This window comes from Oncorhynchus tshawytscha, linkage group LG32, assembly GCF_018296145.1.
Source record: "Oncorhynchus tshawytscha isolate Ot180627B linkage group LG32, Otsh_v2.0, whole genome shotgun sequence".
NCBI lineage: Eukaryota > Metazoa > Chordata > Actinopteri > Salmoniformes > Salmonidae > Oncorhynchus > Oncorhynchus tshawytscha.
Window position 1 is genome coordinate 5731130 of NC_056460.1, and position 22197 is coordinate 5753326.

General features: G+C 42.5%; 1 protein-coding gene across 1 annotated transcript; it reads left to right on the plus strand.

Moving 5' to 3' along the window:
* Positions 1 to 6773: 6773 nt before the first annotated feature.
* On the plus strand, positions 6774 to 20322 carry LOC112237712 (presenilin-2-like). The gene is made up of 7 exons (XM_024406314.2): positions 6774 to 8050; positions 8470 to 8679; positions 9399 to 9434; positions 9639 to 9706; positions 12227 to 12447; positions 12852 to 12950; positions 18502 to 20322. The coding sequence occupies exons 1-7, from the start codon at positions 8039 to 8041 to the stop codon at positions 18606 to 18608; spliced, it is 753 nt and encodes a 250-aa protein (XP_024262082.1). The 5' UTR covers positions 6774 to 8038; the 3' UTR covers positions 18609 to 20322.
* Positions 20323 to 22197: the final 1875 nt, after the last annotated feature.

Sequence of the window (22197 nt, forward strand, 5' to 3'; positions counted from 1 at the left end):
AGAGAGAGAATACTTAAATTCACACAGGACACCGGATAAGACAGGTGAAGTACTCCAGATATAACAGACTGACCCTAGCCCCCCGACACATAAACTATTGCAGCATAAATACTGGAGGCTGAGACAGGAGGGGTCAGGAGACACTGTGGCCCCATCCGATGATACCCCCAGACAGGGCCAAACAGGCTGGTAGGAGAAGCTTATAGGAGGACATGCTCATTGTAATGGCTGGAATGGCACAAATGGAAATTGAGTCAAAAGTGGTTTCCATCTGTGTGATGGTACCACATGTTTGATACCGTTACATTTATTCCTTTCCAGCCATTACAATGAGCCTGTTCTTCTATAGCTCCTCCTACCAGCCTCCTCTGCTCCACAAATTTGGCATGTATGATAGGATGGCAAGAAGGAAGCCATTACTCAAGATATCCCATCCCATCTTCAATCCTGTTTGAAGTGCTTGGGTTTTTGTTGTCACATGCACACTGACCAGTCTTGGCCATAAAAGCCTGTAGCTCTTTCAAAGTTGCCATTGGACTCTTGGTAGCCTCTTTGATCAGTCTCCTACTTGATCAGTCATCCAGTTTTGAGGGACGGCCTGATCTAGGCAAGGTCTTGCCATACACCATCCACTTCTTAATCATCTTGACCGTGTTCCAATGGATATTCAAGGCTTTTAAAATCTTTTTATACCCATCCCCTGATCTGTGCCTTTCCATAACTTTGTCCCGGAGTTCTTTTGAAAGCTCCTTGTGTAATGTAGATGCTGGGAAACAGGTGCAGGTTGAGAAGCCGAGAAGTCGAGAAGCAGGTGCAGGTGGTAAGTTTAATAAAACAAAGAACATTGAACAATACAACATAGGAGTAGCGTCTTGACATGAAACACAGAAACCATACTGCCTGGGGAATTAACCTAAGGGAGTGCCAGATAAAGGGGAGGTAATGGAGTCCAGGTGTACCTCATGATGAAGCGCAGGTGCGGGTAATAATAGCTGCCAAGTCCGGTGGTAAGTAAACCGTCAAGGTTTGGAGCCCGATGCATGGCTCCAGCCACAGGATGAAGCCGGCCAGAGGGAAGGGTCCTGCCACTCCTACTCTGAAACAGTGGAGAGAATCAATGTTGGAGGTAGCATCTTATGAACAAATGCTTGCTAGGATCACTGGTAGAAACAACAGTCCTAGAAGCTGGATGAGTTTTATTTGTCATGTTTCAAATCAAATTTATTTGTCACATGCACATGGTTAGCAGATGTTAATGCGAGTGTAGCGAAATGCTTGAAAAAAATGAAAAAAAAGAAGCGAGGCGGCCATCTCTGTCGGCGCCGGAAGTAGATATGACTGGGATGTACTCCTCCATGGCCTTGGTTTCAGCAGGTCCAGCAGGTCCTGGTATAATATACCTCCGGGATGTTGAGCTGAAGGGCAACCACAGAACTCTCAACCGACGTGGAACCACAGGGGACAGGAAAGCAGGTCCTCCGGCATTCGGGTGCCCAGTCCGTGATTTTCATGAGATTGTGTGGTTATGGCGTTGAAGCCAAGGGAGGCCGAGGATGATCTTGTGAGCTGGTGCACTGGTGATGAAGAAGGGAATGTTCTCCTGATGGATGGACTCCATGGTGAGGGTGAGTGGTTTGGTGATGTGTGTGATGGACCCGGAACCTTGTGGTCGATTACTGAGGGCTTGAACCAGAAAAGGAGAGCGGTTATGAGGTGATGTTAAGAGGGAAGGCAAGGGTCTAGTCAATAACGTTCCCCATGGCACCGGAATTCACTAACGCTGTAGAAACAGTACATGAGGGACACTCAAATAGTGTGATCGACACCAAAAAGGGTTTGGCAGAAAGTGATGATTAGGGGATACTCACACCTGCCCCAGGAGGTGGAAGATCACGTGACAGTCCCTCTGGTCTCGTAGATCCCGAGTTGGGACAAACCGGACATTGCTGAAGCCCTCCTTGAACACAATAGAGACAGAGCCGCAGCTGTCTCCGTCTGCGTCGCTCCACCGCGGGGAGCCGTGTGTCCCCTACCTCCATGGGTTCAGGCTCTGATCCAAGGTGTTCACTGAGGGAGAGAGAGAAGCAATGAGAGTACCGATGCTCGAGAAGTAGATTATCCAGACGGATGGCGATCGCAATGAATGCGTACAAGGAGAGGTTGTCCACTCATTACCTGTATTAACTGCATCTGTTTGAACTCGTTACCTGTATAAAATACACCAGGCACGCAGCTTGGTGAGAAGGCAATGACTGTTGGCGCAATTATTAGAAAATGGAAGAAGTTCAAGATGATGGTCAATCACCCTCGGTCTGGGGCTCCATGCAAGATCTCACCTCGTGGGGCATCAATGATCATGAGGAAGGTGAGGGATCAGCCCAGAACTACACGGCAGGTCCTGGTCAATGACCTGAAGAGAGCTGGGACCACAGTCTCAAAGAAAACCATTAGTAACACACTACGCCGTCATGGATTAAAATCCTGCAGCGCATGCAAGGTCCCCCTGCTCAAGCCAGCGCATGTCCAGGCCAGTCTGAAGTTTGCCAGTGACCATCTGGATGATCCAGAGGAGGAATGGGAGTAGGCCATGTGGTCTGATGAGACAAAAATAGAGCTTTTTGGTCTAAACTTCACTCGCCGTGTTTGGGGGAAGAAGAAGGATGAGTACAACCCCAAGAACACCATCCCAACCGTGAAGCATGGAGGTGGAAACATCATTCTTTGTGGATGCTTTTCTGCAAAGGGGACAGGACGACTGCACCGTATTGAGGGGAGGATGGATGGGGCCATGTATCGCGAGATCTTGGCCAACAACCTAATTCCCTCAGTAAGAGCATTGAAGATGGGTCGTGGCTGGGTCTTCCAGCATGACAATGACCTGAAACACACAGCCAGGGCAACTAAGGAGTGGGTCCGTAAGAAAAATCTCAAGGTCCTGGAGTGGCCTAGCCAGTCTCCAGACCTGAACCCAATAGAAAATCTTTGGAGGGAGCTGAAAGTCCATATTGCCCAGCGACAGCCCCGAAACCTGAAGGATCTGGAGAAGGTCTGTATGGAGTAGTGGGCCAAAATCCCTACTGCAGTGTGTGCAAACCTGGTCAAGAACTACAGGAAATGTATGATCTCTGTAATTGCAAACAAAGGTTTCTGTACCAAATATTAAGTTCTGCTTTTCTGATGTATCAAATAATTATGTCATGCAATAAAATGCAAATTAATTACTTAAAAATCATATAATGTGCTTTTCTGGATTTACAGACCTCTACAATCTTTGTAAGTAGGAAAACCTGCAAAATTGGCAGTGTATCAAATACTTGTTCTCCCCACTGTATATACTAGGCGGTGTCAGAGGAAGGCCAAAATGTTTTCAAAGACTCCAGTCACCCAAGTCATAGACTGTTCTTCCTGCTCCTGCACGGCAAGCGGTACCGGAGCACCAAGTCTAGGACCAAAAGGCTCCTTAACAGCTTCTACCCCCAAGCCATAAGACTGCTGAACAATTAATCAAATGGCCACCCGGACTAATTACATTGACGACTCCCCCTTTGTTTTTACACTGCTGCTACTCACTGTTTATTATCTATGCATTGTCACTTTCCCCCTACCTACATATACAAAATAACTCAACTAACCTGTACCCCAGCACGTTGAGTCAGTACCAGTTCCCCCTGTATATAGACTCATTGTTTTTATTATGTTACTTTTTATTTCTATTTAAGTATTTTTACTTTAGTTTATTTAGTAACTATTTTCTTAACTCTATCTTGAACTGCATTGTTGGGTAAGGGTTTGTAAGTAAGCATTTCGCAGTCAAGTCTACACCTGTTGTGACAAATAACATTTGATTTGAGTTGATGATTATTCCCTAGATCAGCTAAACTTCAGACTTTAACTGTATGTAGTTCTGTCCTTGAGCTGTTGTTGTCTATTATTATTCTGTATTATGCAGTGGTGGAAAACGTACTCAATTGTCATACGTGAGTAAACGTAAAGATATCTTAATCCAAAACTGCACCATTTTCTTGTTTTTTTATTTATGGATAGCCAGGGGCACACTCCAGATGAAGCATTTGTGTTTAGTGATTCTGCCAGATCAGAGACCTTAGAGATGACCACGGATGTTCTCTTGATAAGTGTGTGAATTGGAGTAAAAGGTACATTCTTTTCTGTAGGAATGTAGTGAAGTAAAAGTAAAAATTGTCAAAGATGTAAAGTACAGATACTCCAAAAACTACTTAAGTAGTATTTTAAAGTATTTTTACTTAAGTACTTTGCACCACTGTTTATTAGGATCCCCATTAGCTATTGCGAAAGCAGCTGCTACTCTTCCTGGGGTCAATTCAAAACACGAAACATGACATAATACCAGTGGTGTAAAGTACTTAAGTAAAAATACTTTAAAGTACTACTTAATTTTTGGGTATCTGTACTTTACTATTAATATTTTTGACAACTTTTACTTTTGCTTCACTACATTCCTAATGAAAATTATGTACTTTTTACTCGATACATTTCCCCTGACAGCCAAAAGTACTCGTTACATTTTGAATGCTTAACAGGACAGAACATGGTGCAATTCATACACTTATCAAGAAGACATCCCTGGTCATCCCTACTGCTTCTGATCTGGCGGGCTCACGAAACACAAATTCTTTGTTGGTAAATTATGTCTGAGTTTTGGAGTGTGCCCCTGGCTATCCGTAAATGTAAAAAAAAAAAATTAAAAAAAAATTGTGCCTACTGGTTTGCTTAATATAAGTAATTAGAAATTATTCATACTTTTACTTTTGATATTTATGTACATTTTTTGTAATTACATTTACTTTTGATACAAAATAGTTTTAGACTTTTACTCAGGTAGTATTTTACTGGGAGACTCACTTTTACTTGAGTAGTTTTCCATAAAGATATCTTTACGTTTACTCACGTATGACAATTGGGTACGTTTTCCACCACTGCATAATACAGAATATTAATAGACAATAACAGCTCAAGGACAGAACTACATACAGTTGAAGTCTGAAGTTTACATACACTTAGGTTGGACTCATTAAAACTTTTTTTTCAACCACTCCACAAATTTCATGTTAACGAACTATAGTTTTGGCAAGTCGGTTAGGACAACTAGTTTGTGCATGACACAAGTAATTTTTCCAACAATTGTTTACAGACAGGTTCTTTCACTTATAATTCACTGTATCACAATTCCAGTGGGTCAGAAGTTTACATACACTAAGTTAACTGTGCCTTTAAACAGCTTGGAAAATTCCAGAAAATGATGTCATGGAGTTAGAAGCTTCTGATAGGCTAATTGACATAATTTGAGTCAATTGGAGGTGTACCTGTGAATGTATTTCAAGGCCTACCTTCAAACTCAGTGCCTCTTTGCTTAAAATCATCGGAAAATCAAAAGAAATCAGCCAAGACCCCAGAAAAAAAGTCTGGTTCATCCTTGGGAGCAATTTCCAAACGCCTGAATGTGCCACGTTCATCTGTACAAACAATAATACGCAAGTATAATCACCATGGGACCATGCAGCCGTCATACCGCTCAGGAAGGAGACGCGTTCTGTCTCCTAGAGATGAATGTACTTTGGTGCGAAAAGTGAAAATCAATCCCAGAACAACAGCAAAGGACCTTGTGAAGATGCTGGAGGAAACAGGTCCAAAAGTATCTATATCCACAGTAAAAGAAGTCCTATATCGACTTAACCTGAAAGGCCGCTCAGCAAGGAAGATGCCACTGCTTAAAAACCGCCATAAAAAAGCCAGACTACAGTTTTCAACTGCACATGGGGACAAAGATCGTACTTTTTGGAGAAATGTCCTCTTGTCTGATGAAACAAAAATATAACTATTTGGCCATAATGACCATCGTTGTGTTTGGAGGAAAAAGGGGGAGGCTTGCAAGCCAAAGAACACCATCCCAACCATGAAGCACGGAGTCGGCAGTATCATGTTGTGGGGGTGCTTTATTGCAAGAGGGACTGGTGCACTTCACAAAATAGAGGACATCATGAGGAATGAAAATTATGTGTATATATTGAAGCAACATCTCAACACATCAGTCAGGCAGGAAGTTAAAGCTTGGTCGCAAATGGGTCTTCCAAATGGACAATGACCCCAAGCATACTTCCAAAGTTGTAGCAAAATGGCTTAAGGACAACAAAGTCAAGGTATTGGAGTGGCCCTCACAAAGCCCTGACCTTAATCCCATAGAAAAGTTGTGGGCAGAACTGAAAAAGTGTGCGAGCAAGGAGGCCTACAAACCTGACTCAGTTACACCAGCTCTGTCAGGAGGAATGGGCCGAAATTCACCCAACTTATTGCGGGAAGCTTGTGGAAGGCTACCCGAAATGTTTGACCCAAGTTTTTTTTTTAAATGTATAGGCAGTGCTAACAAGTACTAATTGAGTGTATGTAAACTTCGGACCCACTGGGAATGTGATGAAAGAAATAAAAGCTGAAATATATCAATCTCTCTACTATTATTCTGACATTTCACATTCTTAAAATAAAGTGGTGATCCTAACTGACCTAAGACGGGGAATTTTTACAAGGATTAAATGTCAGGAATTGTGAAAATCTGAGTTTAAATGTATTTGGCTAAGGTGTATGTAAACTTCCGACTTCAACTGTAAATAAAATAACGGCCTACACATCATTACATACAAACAAAATATCTGGGTCAAATAGGGTAGAGGCCTTGTGCTGTAAGGTGTTGCTTTATCTTTTTTTTTTTTACCAGGTTTGCTGTTCATTTGGGCAATATGAGATGGAAGGGAGTTCCATGCAATAATGTCTCTATATAATACTGTACGCTTTCTTGAATTTGTTCTGTGAAAAGACCCCCAGTGGCATGTCTTGTGACTATGTAAACAATTTGGAATTTTCAGCACATTAATGTTTCTTATAAAAATATGTGATGCATAGTATTTATATTAGCCCTGATTACAATGAAAAGCAAGATGTGCCGCTATGTTCTGGGCCAGCTGCAGCTTAACTAGGTCTTTCTTTGCAGCACTTGACCACATGACTGGACAATAATCAAGATAATCAACAAAAGATCCTGCAGGAGTTGCTTTTTTTAGTGTGGTGTCAAAGAAAGCAGAGCATCTCTTTACTATGGACAGACCTCTCCCCATCTTTACAACCATTGAATCTATCCGTTTTGACCATGACAGTTTTCAATCCAAGGTAACACCACGTAATTAATTACCAGATTCAGCTGAGGTCTAAAGTTTAGGGATTGATTTGTAGGGGGGTGTATCTTAATGCATTTTAATTCCAGGCTTTAAGGCAATAAAACATTTGAAAGGGTGTGTAGAATTTCTGTTGTCACTGTAAAATGAGGGGGTTGTGTTTGCAAGTTTCATAAACATATTTTTTATGTATATTTTTATCAGCTGAGGACTTCCTTGTTGCCATTCAGCATGTCGTCGGAGATAAGAGCAATTGCAGAAGCGCTTTCTTTCATCAAAGAACGGGTGCGGTTTCCTTGGGCTTGTTGATGTCAAATTGTGGATTAAGGAGGTACTTTGATACGTTTAAAAACGTACCGCTTTTTTCTTAGCTAGCTAGCTAACCGGCAAGCTAACTTGCACTTCTCACAATCTGTTCTAAATACCGGACTGTAGTGGCTAAATCAATCCATTGGAGCTAATCCTCCTTTTAGCTAGCAACAGATAACGTTTGAGTATCCTGAAATGATGTATGCAGTTTTGGGCTACGTTTTTCGACATCAACATACTTGATAATCGAGTATGTCAAAAAAAGCCTGCGGGACTATAATGATTGAGCGTCAGTAAAGTTGCAGTTTCTCCGTTTTTTTTTGTCAGAAACGTCGCAATGAATTTTGTCTTGACTCATTTGTAGAATTTTGCAGCTGTGCCCTCTTCTGCCGTTGCTAACATTCTATCCATGAGTACCTCGGACAGTGAAGGGGACACCTACAAAGAGAGGACAGGCTCAGGTTGCATCCGAGATACCGTCTGTGCCATTTTACCAACAAGACCCCGACCAAACCCAGCCTGCAGACATGGAGCCCAGGGTAGGTGTCCTCTGCACTGTTGGGCAAGTGCCCTTTCCCACAGCGGGGACACCTTGGATCATTTCAATGGCTCTATCTCAATTGGTCTTAGGATACAAGGAATCGCAATCTCCTCACCTCCTTTGCAAATGTATTGGAGGAGATGGTCCAAGGTCGCTCCCTGGACCCTCCTCAACGCATTTTGAGAAGTCGGGGAGAGGATGCAAGGAGTTTAGCATGACTTGAGAAAGAGCCTTTGAATCAAGTGTCTGCAGCACTTAGATAGTAGTGATTGTGATGAAGATATTACAGTGGGTATCACAGCCACGACTTACTATTTTTTATTGACTTCTTCATAGTGCAATAATAACACTATTATTCACACCATGTAGTATTTCCATGTGATAAGCAATGCTAGAAAATGCTCCATTACCTTGCAGCAGCGCCTAATGGCCCCAGAGCCTGCAGCTGAACCCCCCCCCAGCCTGAACAGGAGTGCCACGGAGCAGGAGCACATAGACCTGGAAGAAGACGAGGAGCTCACACTCAAGTACGGCGCCAAGCATGTCATCATGGTGTTCGTCCCCGTCACCCTTTGCATGGTGGTCGTAGCCACCATAAAGTCGGTCAGGTTCCACACTGAGAAGAACTGACAGTAGCTGTAAGTGTTGTTTTTTTCTCCTTCCGTTTAGCAGCCCACCTTGGGTTATGTTCATGAGGCATCAAACGGACAGAAGTGGGGATGGGCTGCTATCTGGATCTTTCCAATAAGAAATGCTCATTTTTGTGTTCCCTAATGAACACGACCAAGCGTAATATGAGAGATGCTTCTTTGCGTGACAATATGAGATGAGATGCTTCTATGCAGGACATTATGAGAAGAAGTGGTTCTTGCATATCTTTATGACAGATCCTTAAGGGATATTTTCCTGTGATTTGACACTGACATGCTTAGAATTTAGTAAACACTAATGTCTCTATTACTTGAATATTTGACTGGTTTTCCAAAACTTTAGTACAAGGTAAGTTCATATCTATCTTGCTGGAACTAAGGCTAAATTAGGGGTGGCCAACCCTCCCTCTGGACATGGGGAGCTACGGGGTGTGCAGGCTTTTGCTCCAGCCCTACTATAACAGCCTGAAACCTGGAACCTGATTTTGTAGAATACGGTGTGTTCGAGTAGGGCTGGATCCTGCAGAAGGGTAGCTAGCTAGCAAAATCCTGCAGGAGGGTAGCTAGCTAGTAATCTGAGAAGGATGGTTGGCCACTCCTCCTGAGATAAAGATTAGGTGTAGATGATATTAGATTTAGAGTGAAGTTGCCCCTGATGCTGATCCAGGGTCAGTTCTGCATTTCCCCCACTAATAGTTAGTGGTCATGCTCTACAAGTACCGCTGCTACAAGGTGAGACAGACTTAGGGTGTGTATTCTGAATGTTGCAGATAGAAATAGAGTGGACACGATTCTCTGGTATTCTATCTGACATGTAATCATATGTTTTACACTGTACATTTCTATCTAAAGGTTCTGTAACGTTACATCCTGAACAGGCCCCAAACTTGGAGTGCTATATTCTAATGCTCTGTGTCATGGTTAATTTTGTCCTAGTTCATTCACGGATGGCTCATCCTGTCCAAGCTGATGCTGCTCTTCTGGTTCAGCTTCATGTACCTGGGGTGAGTGTCCCTACCTGCAATTGTTTGTAGTCAGTCGTATGGTATCATGTTGCCTGGCTGTTGTGGTTGTTTCAAGGAGAGAGCGGGACAGGAAGGCTGTCTCAAATAATATATAGGCTCTTTATATGGGCTTAGTTCATGGCTCTGGTCAAAGGTAGTGCACTATATATAGGGAATAGGATGTCACTTGTTTTACGGCTTAAAGTAATTTCCACCACACTAGTGTATTAACTAACTTTGTTGGCTCAAACTTCTCCCCCCTCAGCTTTTCTTAATTAAAGAACTGTCCGAAAGATCTGAAAGATCACCTTAGTCCCTGGGCCAGAGATTTAACTTAAACAGATCCCCACTGTCCTCACTTATAGTACCAGTCCAAAGTTTGGACACCTACTCGTTCCATGGTTTTTCTTTTTCTACATTGTAGAATAATAGTGAAGACATCAAACTATGAAAGAACACATATGGAATCATGAAGTAACCAAAAAAGTGTTAAACAAATCAAAATATATTTAAGATTCTTCAAAGTAGCCACCCTTTGCCTTGACAGCTTTGCACACTCTTGGCATTTTCTCAACTAGCTTCATGAGGTAGTCACCTGGATTGTATTTCAATTAACAGGTGTGCCTTGTTAAAAGTTGTGACATTTCTTAATAATTTTGCACGCCCAATTTTTCAGTTTTTGATTTGTTAAAGTTTGAAATATCCAATAAATGTCGTTCCACTTCATGATTGTGTCCCACTTGTTGTTGATTCTTCACAAAAAAATACAGTTTTATATCTTTATGTTTGAAGCCTGAAATGTGGCAAAAGGTCGCAAAGTTCAAGGGGGACGAATACTTTCGCAAGGCACTGTATATTTCTGCTTTTTGTGACACCTCTCTTTGGTTGGAAAATGGCTGAATGCTTTCCGTGACTAGTTGCTGACCTAACATAATAATGATATGTTCTGCTTTCGCCGAAAAGCCTTTTTGAAATCGGACACTGTGGTTGGATTAACACTTCTCGTATCTTTTAAAATTGTGTAAAATACTTGTATGGTTAAGGAGTTTTAATTATGAGATTTCTGTTTTTGAATTTGGCGCCCTGCAATTTCACTGGCTGTTGGCGAGGTGGGACGCTAGCGTCCCGAACGATCCCAGAGAGGTTTAGACATGAAGGTCCGTCAATCCGGAACGTTTCAAGGACTTTGAACGTTTCTTCAGGTGTAGTTTCAAAAACCATCAAGCGCTATGATGGAACTGGCTCTCATGAGGACCGCCACAAGAAAGGAAGACCCAGAGTTACCTCTGCTGCAGAGGATAAGTTCACTAGAGTTACCATCCTCAGAAATTTCAGTCCAAATAAATACTTCAGAGTTCAAGTAACAAACACATCTCAACATCAACTGTTCAGAGGAGACTCCGTGGATCAGGCCTTCATGGGCCTTCATTTCAGGCCTTCATTTCTGCAAAGAAACACTACTAAAGGACACCAATAAGAAGAGATTTGCTTGGGCCAAGAAACACCAGCAATGTACATTAGACCGGTAGAAATCTGTACTTTGGATTGATGAGTCCAAATTTGATATTTTTTGTTCCTACTGCTGTGTCTTTGTGAGATGCAGAGTAGGTGAACGGATGATTTCTGCATGTGTGGTTCGCACTGTGAAGCATGGAGGAGGAAGGTGTGCTTTTCTGGTGACACTGTTAGTGATTTATTTCAAATTCAAGACGCACTTAACCAGCATGGCTACCACAGCATTCTGAAGTGATATGCCATTCCATCTGGTTTGTGCTTAGTCCCACTATCATTTGTTTTTCAACAGGACAATGACCCAACACACCTCCAGGCTGTGAAGGGTTATTTGACCAAGAAGAAGCGTGATGGAGTGCTGCATCAGAACCTCGCCTCCACAATCACCTGACCTCAACCCAATTGAGATGGTTTGGGATGAGTTGGACCGCAGAGTGAAGGAAAAGCAGCCAACAAGTGCTCAGCATATGTGGGAACTCCTTCAAGACTGTTGGAAAAGCATTCCTCATGAAGCTGGTTGAGAGAATGCCAAGAGTGTGTGACGGTTGGCTACTTAAACAAATCAATATATATATATATATATTTATTTTATTTTTTAAACACTTTTTTTTGTTCTGGTCACTACATGATTCCATGTGTTATTTCATAGTTTTTGATGTCTTCACTATTATTCTACAACGTAGAAAATAGTACAAATGAAGAATTACCCTTGAATGATTAGGTTTGTCCAAACTTTTGACTAGTACTGTACATCAAAGGCAGCATTCTAATTCCTCAGTTCAAACTGAATGGGAGTATCTCAACAGTTTTTAATGTGAATTCCTCATCCTAACAGACAAGGCAGATGAAAGGAAGGATATTCATCGGTCCTCTAATCACTATGGATGAAGGATAGGAAAGGAAGCAACTAGGACAATTGAGATACATCCCTTGTCTGTAAAGCGGTTTGAGGTTTAAATGCACTTTTACATAAAGTTTGATTTGACATTTCTCTCTCTTCCTATCCAGGGAGGTATTTAAAACCTACAACATGGCCATGGATTACCCCACAGTAGCCATCATCATCTGTAACTTTGGGGCGGTGGGAATAATCTGCATACACTGGAAGAGGCCCCTGCAGCTGCAGCAGGCCTACCTCATCGCCATCTCAGCCCTCTTGGCCCTGGTGTTCATCAAGTACCTGCCCGAGTGGTCCGCCTGGGTCATCCTGGGAGCCATCTCTGTCTACGGTGAGTGAGAGGGCTCAGAGTACATATTGTTGTTGGTTTCTACTGTCTAGCATTGTCCGGAATACCATGAAAAAGGGGTACAAATAAAAATCCACCTTGCCTATCCCAGTGCAAGGTGAATCTACCTTCTTATTACGTATACCTATCTAATCCTTTTAGATCTTAGCCAAGATGGGTAGAGGCTACAGTTTGTTTCTGGACGTGCCCTTTGATTTAATGGCATAGGTGTTAATGGTAGACCAGTTATCATGCTGCTGTACAGACCTTGACTATTAGCTGAGCACCACCTATCAAAAAGTGTGCCATTTCATCATGCATAGATGTTGCAATCATTCTTCCAGTAGTTCAGTACTTTTTGGCTCACTCAGAAATTCCTGTGTCATGCTGTTTTCCTTTGTTTGCAGATTTGGTTGCAGTCTTGTGCCCCAAAGGTCCTCTAAGGATGCTTGTGGAGACAGCACAGGAGCGTAAAGAGCCCACCTTCCCTGCACTCATATATTCATGTAAGTACAAGGTTTTGTTCATTGGGGCACACCGTAGTAAAATGTTTTGCAACAAAGTGTATCGTGTTAAACAAGTTCATGGGTGTGTTTTACAGTAGCTATTACAGTGAAATAATACCATGCTATTGTTTTGAGGGGAGTGCACAACAACAACAACTTATCACAGCAACTGGTTTGATACATTCACCTCTGAAGGTAAATAATGTACTTACATTTAGTAATCTTGCTCTGATTTATCATCCTGAGGGTCCCAGAGATAACATGTAGCATAGTTTTGTTTGATAAAATCCATTTTATATTCAAATGCAGGAACTGGGTTCTAAAGTTTGAACCTCTGCTGTGTCTGCCCGCCAGCTGTATGAATAACATACAGCGGGTGGGTTTTAAGCTTTTTAAAACTTTTTTGGCAGGATAGAACAGCGGCCTCTGGTCTATGTATATTTGTAAACAACAGCTGGTGCGCGGAATATAAGGAAGTCTCGAGGTTCTGCTCGCCTGAGGTAGAGTATCTTATGATAAGCTGTAGACCACACTATTTACCAAGAGTTTTAATCTATATTCTTTGTAGCTATTTATTTACAACCACAAAGCGATGCTGGCACTAAGACTGCACTCAATGAGTTGTATACGGCCCTAAGCAAACCGGAAAACCCTCAGAGGCGGCACTCCTAGTGGCCGGGGACTTTATTGCAGGGAAACTTAAATCCGTTTTACCTCATTTCTATCAGCATGTTAAATGTGCAACCAGAGGGGGAAAAAATCTAGACCACCTTTACTCTACAAACAGATGCGTACAAAGCTCTCCCTCGCCCTCCATTTGGCAAATCTGACCACAATTCTGTCTTCCTGATTCTGGCTTACAAGCTAAAACTAAAGCAGGAAGCACCAGTGACTTGGTCAATAAAGAAGTGGTCAGATGACACAGATGCTAAGCTACAGGACTGTTTTGCTAGCACAGACTGGAATATGTTCCGGGTTTCTTCCGATGGCATTGAGCGGTACACCACATGAGCCACTGGCTTCATCAATAAGTGCATTGATAACATCGTCTCCATAGTGACCGTATGTACATACCACAAGCCATGAATTACAGATCACATCCACACTGACCTAAAGGGTAGAACTGCCGCTTTCAAGGAGTGGGACTCTAACCAGGACGTTTATAAGAAATTCTGTGATATCCTCTAACGAACCATCAAACAGGTAAAGCGTTAATACAGGACTAAGATTGAATCGTACTACACCGGCTCCGATGCCTGTCAGATGTGGCAGGGCTTGCAAACTATTAGACTACACACAGCCATGAGCCTACTAGAAGAGCTAAACTACTTCTATGCTCGCTTCGAGGTTAGCAACACTGAAGCATGCATGACAGCATCAGCTGTTCCATACGACTGTGTGATCGCGCTCTCCGTAGCCGATGTGAGTAAGACCTTTAAACAGGTCAACATTCACCGCAGAGCCAGGTGGATTACAAGGACGTGTACTCCGAACATGCGCTGACCAACTGACAAGTGTCTTCACTGGCATTTTCAACCTCTCTCTGTCTGAATAAGGGTAGGTAACAACACATCCACCATGCTGATCCTTAACACAGGGGCCCCTCAGGGTTGCGTGCTCAGTCCCCTTCCCTTTTCACCCATAACTGCATGGCCAGGGACGACTCCAACACGATCAAGTTTGCCGATGACAACAGTGACCACGATGAGACAGCCTATAGGGAGGAGGTCAGAGACCTGGCTGTCTGGGGCCAGGACAACAACCTCCCCCTCAACATGATCAAGACAAAGGAGATGATTGTGGACTACAGGAAAAGGAGGACCGAGCACGCCCCCATTCTCATCGACGGGGCTGTAGTGGAGCAGGTTGAGAGCCTTTAAGTTCTTTGGCGTCCACATCACCAACAAACTATCATGGTCCGAACACACCAAGACAGTATTGAAGAGGGCACGACAAAGCCTATTTCCCCTCAGGAGCCTGAAAAGCTTCGGCATGGGTCCTCAGATCTTTAATACAGTTCTACAGCTGCACCATCGAGAGCATCCTGGTTGCATTCACTGCCTGGTATGGCAAGTGCTCAGTCTCTGACCGCAAGACACTACAGAAAGTAGTGCGTATGGCCCAGCACATCACTGGAGCCAAGCTTCCTGCCATCGAGGACCTCATTACCAGGCGGTGTCAGAGGACGGCCCTAAAAATTGTCAAAGACTCCAGCCACCCTGGTCATAGACTGTTCACTCTGCTCCCGCACGGCAGATGGTACCGGAGTGCCAATTCTAGGTCTAAACAGCGTCTACCTCCAAACCATAAGACTCCTGAATAGTTCATCAAATGGGTACACAGACTATTTGCATTTTACCCTCCCCACCCCGTATTTTATGCTGCTGCTACTCTGTTTATTATTTATGCATAGTCACTTTAACTCTACCTACATGTACATACAGTGGGACAAAAAAGTGTTTAGTCAGCCACCAATTGCGCAAGTTCTCCCACTTAAAAAGATGAGGCCTGTAATTTTCATCATAGATACACTTCAACTATGACAGACAAAATGAGGGGAAAAAATCCAGAAAATCACATTCTAGGATTTTTAATGAATTTATTTGCAAATTATTTGGTGAAGTATTTGGTCAATAACAAAAGTTTATCTCAATACTTTGTCATATACCCTTTGATGGCAATGACAGAGGTCAAATGTTTTCTGTAAGTCTTCAAGGTTTTCACACACTGTTGCTGATATTTTGGCCCATTCCTCCATGCAGATCTCCTCTAGAGCAGTGATTGTTTTGGGGCTGTTGCTGGGCAACATGGATTTAACTCCCTCCAAAGATGTTCTAAGGGGTTGAGATCTGGAGACTGGCTAGGCCACTCCAGGACCTTGAAATGCTTCTTACGAAGCCACTCCTTCGTTGCCTGGACGGTGTGTTTGGGATCATTGTCATGCTGAAAGACCCAGCCACGTTTCATCTTCAATGCCCTTGCTGATGGAAGGAGGTTTTCACTCAATCTCACGATACATGGCCCCATTCTTTCCTTTACACGGATCAGTCATCCTGGTCCATTTGCAGAAAAACAGCCCCAAAAAGCATAATGTTTCCACCCCCATGCTTCAGTAGATATGGTGTTCTTTGGATGCAACTCAGCATTCTTTGTACTCCAAACACAACGAGTTGAGTTTTTAACAAAAAGTTATATTTTGGTTTCATCTGTCATTCTCCCAATCTTCTTCTAGATCATCCAAATGCTCTCTAGCAAACTTCAGAAGGCCCTGGACATGTACTGGCTTAAGCAGGGGGACACGTCTGGCACTGCAGGATTTGAGTCCCTGGCGGCGTAGTGTGTTACTGATGGTAGGCTTTGTTACTTTGGTCCTAGCTCTCTGCAGGTCATTCACTAGGTCCTCCCGTGTGGTTCTGGGATTTTTGCTCACCGTTCTTGTGATCATTTTGACCCCACGGGGTGAGATCTTGCTTGGAGCCACAGATCGAGGGTGATTATCAGTGGTCTTGTATGTCTTCCATTTCCTAATAATTGCTCCCACAGTTGATTTCTTCAAACCAAGCTGCTTACCAATTGCAGATTCAGTCTTCCCAGCCTGGTGCAGGTCTACAATTTTGTTTCTGGTGTCCTTTTGACAGCTCTTTGGTCTTGGCCATAGTGGAGTTTGGAGTGTGACTGTTTGAGGTTGTGGACAGGTGTCTTTTATACTGATAACAAGTTCAAACAGGTGCCATTAATACAGGTAACGAGTGGAGGACAAAGGAGCATCTTAAAGAAGTTACAGGTCTGTGAGAGCCAGACATCTTGCTTGTTTGTAGGTGCGTCTTGTTTGTAGGTCCGTCTACCACACAACGGCGTTACTACAACGTATTCAATTTACCAGCAGATACATTCTTCAAAGGACACGGGACTCGGTTGGGCAACACGGCCTTCCATCTCCCACCAACCTACCGAAGCGCAGCTCAGAGTAAATATTTATTGCATTTTCCTTTTCCAAATGGGCGGTAATTTAGACTGCATACGATAGCACAGCTTCGGCCTTTGTTCCTCAGTCTTTCCGCTCCAGTTAATTACATTTACATGATTAGCTCAATTGCCAGGTCGCAATTGTAAATGAGAACTTGTTCTCAACTTGCCTACCTGGTTAAATAAAGGTGAAAACAAATTTTAAAAATCAGGTAATATTAATTACGGAGAAATTATTTTATAGAATAGCATGTCATATCACTTAATCCGGCATAGCCAAAGACACGACAAGTGTAAGCAATGTTGGTGAACATTACACCAAGCCTATCAGAATGTAGCCATTTGGCATTTCTAGCCTATCCTTTCAGATATCCATGAGTCATGACCACAGTAAAATTCCACGTGACCGTTGAGTAATCTCCTTTTATCACTCTTGACATGCATTGGTGGTATTCAACTTGTTAATGGCCTGGCACTCTGGGCTCTATTGTCCCTCTAACCACTCTGACATCAATGCAAAATCACACTTATCATCAACAGTATTGTGCTTTTAAAACTCACCTCACTGTGAAGTTCAACAAACTTCAAACTGAGTGGTTTAAACTGAGTGGAAAACATGGTCATTGTGGCTGTTTCAAAGTGGACAGCCTTTCTAAGGGCACGATTAATTCAAAACACCCATAAGCATATTAGTTTATGCATAGGCCTATATATGAGCCCTGAAAAATGATTGTGCTGTTATACAATACATAGCCTACTGCATATTATGCACGACAGAAAAACATTTCATTTTTAATTAAGATTTCTTTGGTACATAATTGGCAACCTGTAATCTGAAATTCTAGTAATCGCCTTTGAATGTGTACTGTGTTATTATTATGCATACTGGATGAACTGGTGGCTGCTGCCAACACACTGGACTCAACTCCAGCCACTTTAATAATGGGAAATGATGTAAAATATGTCACTAGCCACTTTAAACAATGCTACCTAATATAATGTTTACATACCCTACATTATTCATCTCATACGTATATACTGTACTCTATCAACTGCATCTTTATGTAATACATGTATCACTAGCCACTTTAACTATGCCACTTTGTTTACATATTCATCTCATATGTATATACTGTACTCAATACCATCTACTGTATCTTGCCTATGCCGCTCTGTACCACCACTCATTCATATATCTTGATGTACATATTCTTTATCCCCTTACACTTGTGTCTATAAGGTAGTCGTTTTGGAATTGTTAGCTAGATTACTTGTTGGTTATTTCTGCATTGTCGGAACTAGAAGCACAAGCATTTCGCTATACTCGCATTACCATCTGCTAACCACGTGTACGTGACAAATAACATTTGATTTGACCTTATTCTACGCTCCAAACGTTCTATCCATGAGTCTGGAAGTGAACGTATCGGCCTAGGTGATGTTGGTTCATTGATTGTGCAGGGTGGTTTACAGTTATTCACTATAATTGTAGGCTAACTTTGTTTTTTTCCCTATTGTATTTATGTATGATTAACTGTTCAGTTACAAGTCTGAACTAATGTTTGAGTTTATTTTATTTTTACAGGGACAGTGCACATTGATCAACGTTTCAGTAAAAGTGCCGGTTTTAGCCAGCCGGCTAATTTTCAACCGCAGTCCCTGGGCAGGTTATTAAAAACATGTTCATGGTAAGCAGACCCATGGTAAATTAGAAAGGCAGTTTCTGCAGAAGCTTTGGAATGGGTGTTGATTGCTAGCCTATTTAGTGTGGTGGCTAAGCTGAAATTGCCCTAAGAGCTGTGTTTAAGCACAATGTGGCCCATTTTGTGGATTTGAAATGTTCTTTTAATGACCCCTTCTGTGTCTCACAGGGACTCTGCCTCACTCTTCTGCTGCTGGGCATATACAAGAAGGATATTGGGGGGGGCCATCACCTTCGGCCTGGTCTTCTACTTCTCTACAGATAACCTGGTCCGCCCCTTTATGGACAACCTTGCTGCCTAATCAGTTCTACATCTGACTTCCCCTCTGGGGGTCAATAGAATGCACAACCCCCCCCCACGCTTGTAATGTTTTACACCAATGATAGTCTGAGCAAGTATTTGATTGGGGGGCTATAATGCCTTTTAATCAAATGTTGTATATTTTGCTAACGGGTCACCACAAGTGAGGGTGAAATGCATCAAGGATTGTTTCATGGGGTCTTCAATGTGGCAGGTGTATCTGTCTGTGATTTTCCAGATATAGGATGGTGTCAATTTGTTTCTTCTCATTAGATAGGTCAATTTTGATAAGATGCAGGTCAGAAAAACAGGACATTGTGAATGATCAGGAGAAATCACATTTGTATTACGCACTATAGATCATTTGGAATTAGGCATTTATGTCCCACTCAACCAACTTTGGGTTCTTTTGAGGATAACTTGGCACTTCAATAGTTCAAGTGAAGTGGTAACTTGAACAGTCAAGACATGCTGCAGTGATCCATTCAAGTCAAATCTCTGCTCAAGGCTACTGGTTTTTAAAGGGGCAGTGCAGTCCAAAACTTGATTTAATTATATTTTCCCACCAAGGTCAAAAATAACTCTGAAATTGGGAAAATTATAATTTCCTCTTAGTTTACTCCTGGAATTTGCCTGTTCAGGTGGGATGTAGTTTTTGGGCCCCCACAGCATGACATCACAATCCGATCGGATTATTCTGACCAATAACCTGTTCACAAAAATGGTTAGCTCCTACAGACAGTGAATCTGTCTGTCTGGGGCTTGCTATATAAAGCAGGCATTGAGGTCAGAGTGTATTTGGTGTTATTTTCATGAAATAAAGTTTTTTTTTACACTGATTTTAATGTCTTGAAAGCAGAAAGTCTGTCTTCACTTCTAACCCCCATTCCCCTTCTGTAAATAAGCAAGACAATCAAGCAGATTCAAATGAAAGTTCTGTTTGAGGCACTCTATTCGTCAACAATTGATTTAATCTTGTATGACTTGTAGGAAATTATTTAACTTTACATTTTCTAATAGTTTGTTTGAAACCAAATGGAAGTCAAATCATACAATCTCTATTTTGATAATTGCTGCTATGTATGGTGTAGGATTGGGGGAGAGGCTGATGCTAGATCTGTACCTAGGGGAAACATCCCGGAGAGCCCGAAAACAGAAACTAAACATGAAGCATGATGGTCCTAACTAGCCTGAAATCCAAACTGATATTCTCTGTTCATCAGTTTGTATTGCAGTCTAGGTTCTAAATGCTCACTGAAGACCAAAACTTGCCGGTAGCTTAAAGCTAAAATACTGGTATGCTGTTTGAATGCAACGAGAGTGTGTAGTCTTTATATTGAAGATATATTTTATAGAATGTAATGCTGTAACATTTTATATTAATACACTTAAATGAAGTTTGATGGATTTTGTGGTACTTCTGCTAAATGAATTCCAAGAGCACAAATCTAACAATTGATGAAAGGGTGATTCTGACAATTGATCTTAATGGTTGTACAGTCTCAAATAAAACTGTGAAGGACCTCGGCGTTACTCTGGACCCTGATCTCTCTTTTGAAGAACATATCAAGACTGTTTCAAGGACAGCTTTTTTCCATCTATGTAACATTGCAAAAATCCGAAAATTTCTGTCCAAAAATGATGCAGAAAAATTAATCCATGCTTTTGTCACTTCTAGGTTAGACTACTGCAATGCTCTACATTCCGGCTACCCGGATAAAGCACTAAATAAACTTCAGTTAGTGCTAAATACGGCTGCTAGAATCCTGACTAGAACCCCAAAATTTGATCATATCCTAGCCTCCCTACACTGGCTTCCTGTCAAGGCCTGATTTCAAGGTTTTACTGCTAACCTACAAAGCATTACATGGGCTTGCTCCTACCTATCTCTCTGATTTGGTCCTGCCGTACATACCTACACGTACGCTATGGTCACAAGATGCAGGCCTAGGAGTGTGAAGGTGAACGGAAAGGCTCTGGAGCAACGAACCACCCTTGCTGTCTGCCTGGCCGGTTCCCCTCTTTCCACTGGGATTCTCTGCCTCTAACCCTATTACAGGGGCTGAGTCACTGGCCTACTAGGAATCTTTCATACCGTCCCTAGGAGGGGTGCGTCACTTGAGTGGGTTGAGTCACTGATGTGATCTTCCTGTCTGGGTTGGCGCCTCCCCCTTGGGTTGTGCCGTGGCGGAGATCTTTGTGGGCTATACTCGGCCTTGTCTCAGGATGGTAAGTTGGTGGTTGAAGATATCCCTCTAGTGGTGTGGGGACTGTGCTTTGGAAAAGTGGGTGGGGTTATATCCTTCCTGTTTGGCCCTGTCCGGGGGTGTCATCGGATGGGGCCACAGTGTCTCCAGACCCCTCCTGTCTCAGCCTCCAGTATTTATGCTGCAGTAGTTTATGTGTCGGGGGGCTAGGGTCAGTTTGTTATATCTGGAGTACTTCTCCTGTCTTATCAGGTGTCCTGTGTGAATTTAAGTATGCTCTCTCTAATTCTCTCTTTCTCTCTCGGAGGACCTGAGCCCTAGGACCATGCCTCAGGACTACCTGGCATGATGACTTCTTGCTGTCCCCAGTCCACCTGGCCGTGCTGCTGCTCCAGTTTCAACTGTTCTGCCTGTGATTATTATTATTATTTGACCATGCTGGTCATTTATGAACATTTGAACATCTTGGCCATGTTCTGTTATAATCTCCACCCGGCACAGCCAGAAGAGGACCCAACATAGCCCTGGTTCCTCTCTAGGTTTCTTCCTAGGTTTTGGCCTTTCTAGGGAGTTTTTCTTAGCCACCGTGCCTCTACACCTGCATTGCTTGCTGTTTGGGGTTTTAGGCTGGGTTTCTGTACAGCACTTTGAGATATCAGCTGATGTACGAAGGGCTATATAAATACATTTGATTCGATTCTAAAATTAATGATTAATAGAATGGAGGTTGGGGCGTCTGAGATTGCCCCTTTTATCAAAGGGGTTCATCACCAGCTCTGTAGCTCAACTAGTGGTAAAATAAAACAAGGCACTGGAATATTACTTGTGTAATTTGGCAATATGTAAACATGGACTGGACTAGTTCTCAATGTTACATCACAGAGGATATTGTTAATTAAAAAGCAATGTTTCCTCTTGTAGGCATTTTGGTAAATAGACTGAATTTGAATTTAGAATAGTTTGCCCTGAAGGGGACCATGATGCAAGGGGACTTAAGGTGCACACTAGTGTGTGTCTGTTTCGTAGATATTAGTTTACTGCTGACATTTGCCCTAAAAGAAGAGTACCATA

Bases quoted from the DNA above. Each gene is read 5' to 3' on its own strand.
- LOC112237712 (XM_024406314.2), top strand. The intron at 8,680-9,398 runs TGACAGTAGCTG...CCCCACTAATAG, and splicing joins GGTTCCACACTGAGAAGAAC to TTAGTGGTCATGCTCTACAA. The intron at 9,707-12,226 runs GTGAGTGTCCCT...CTTCCTATCCAG, and splicing joins TTCAGCTTCATGTACCTGGG to GGAGGTATTTAAAACCTACA.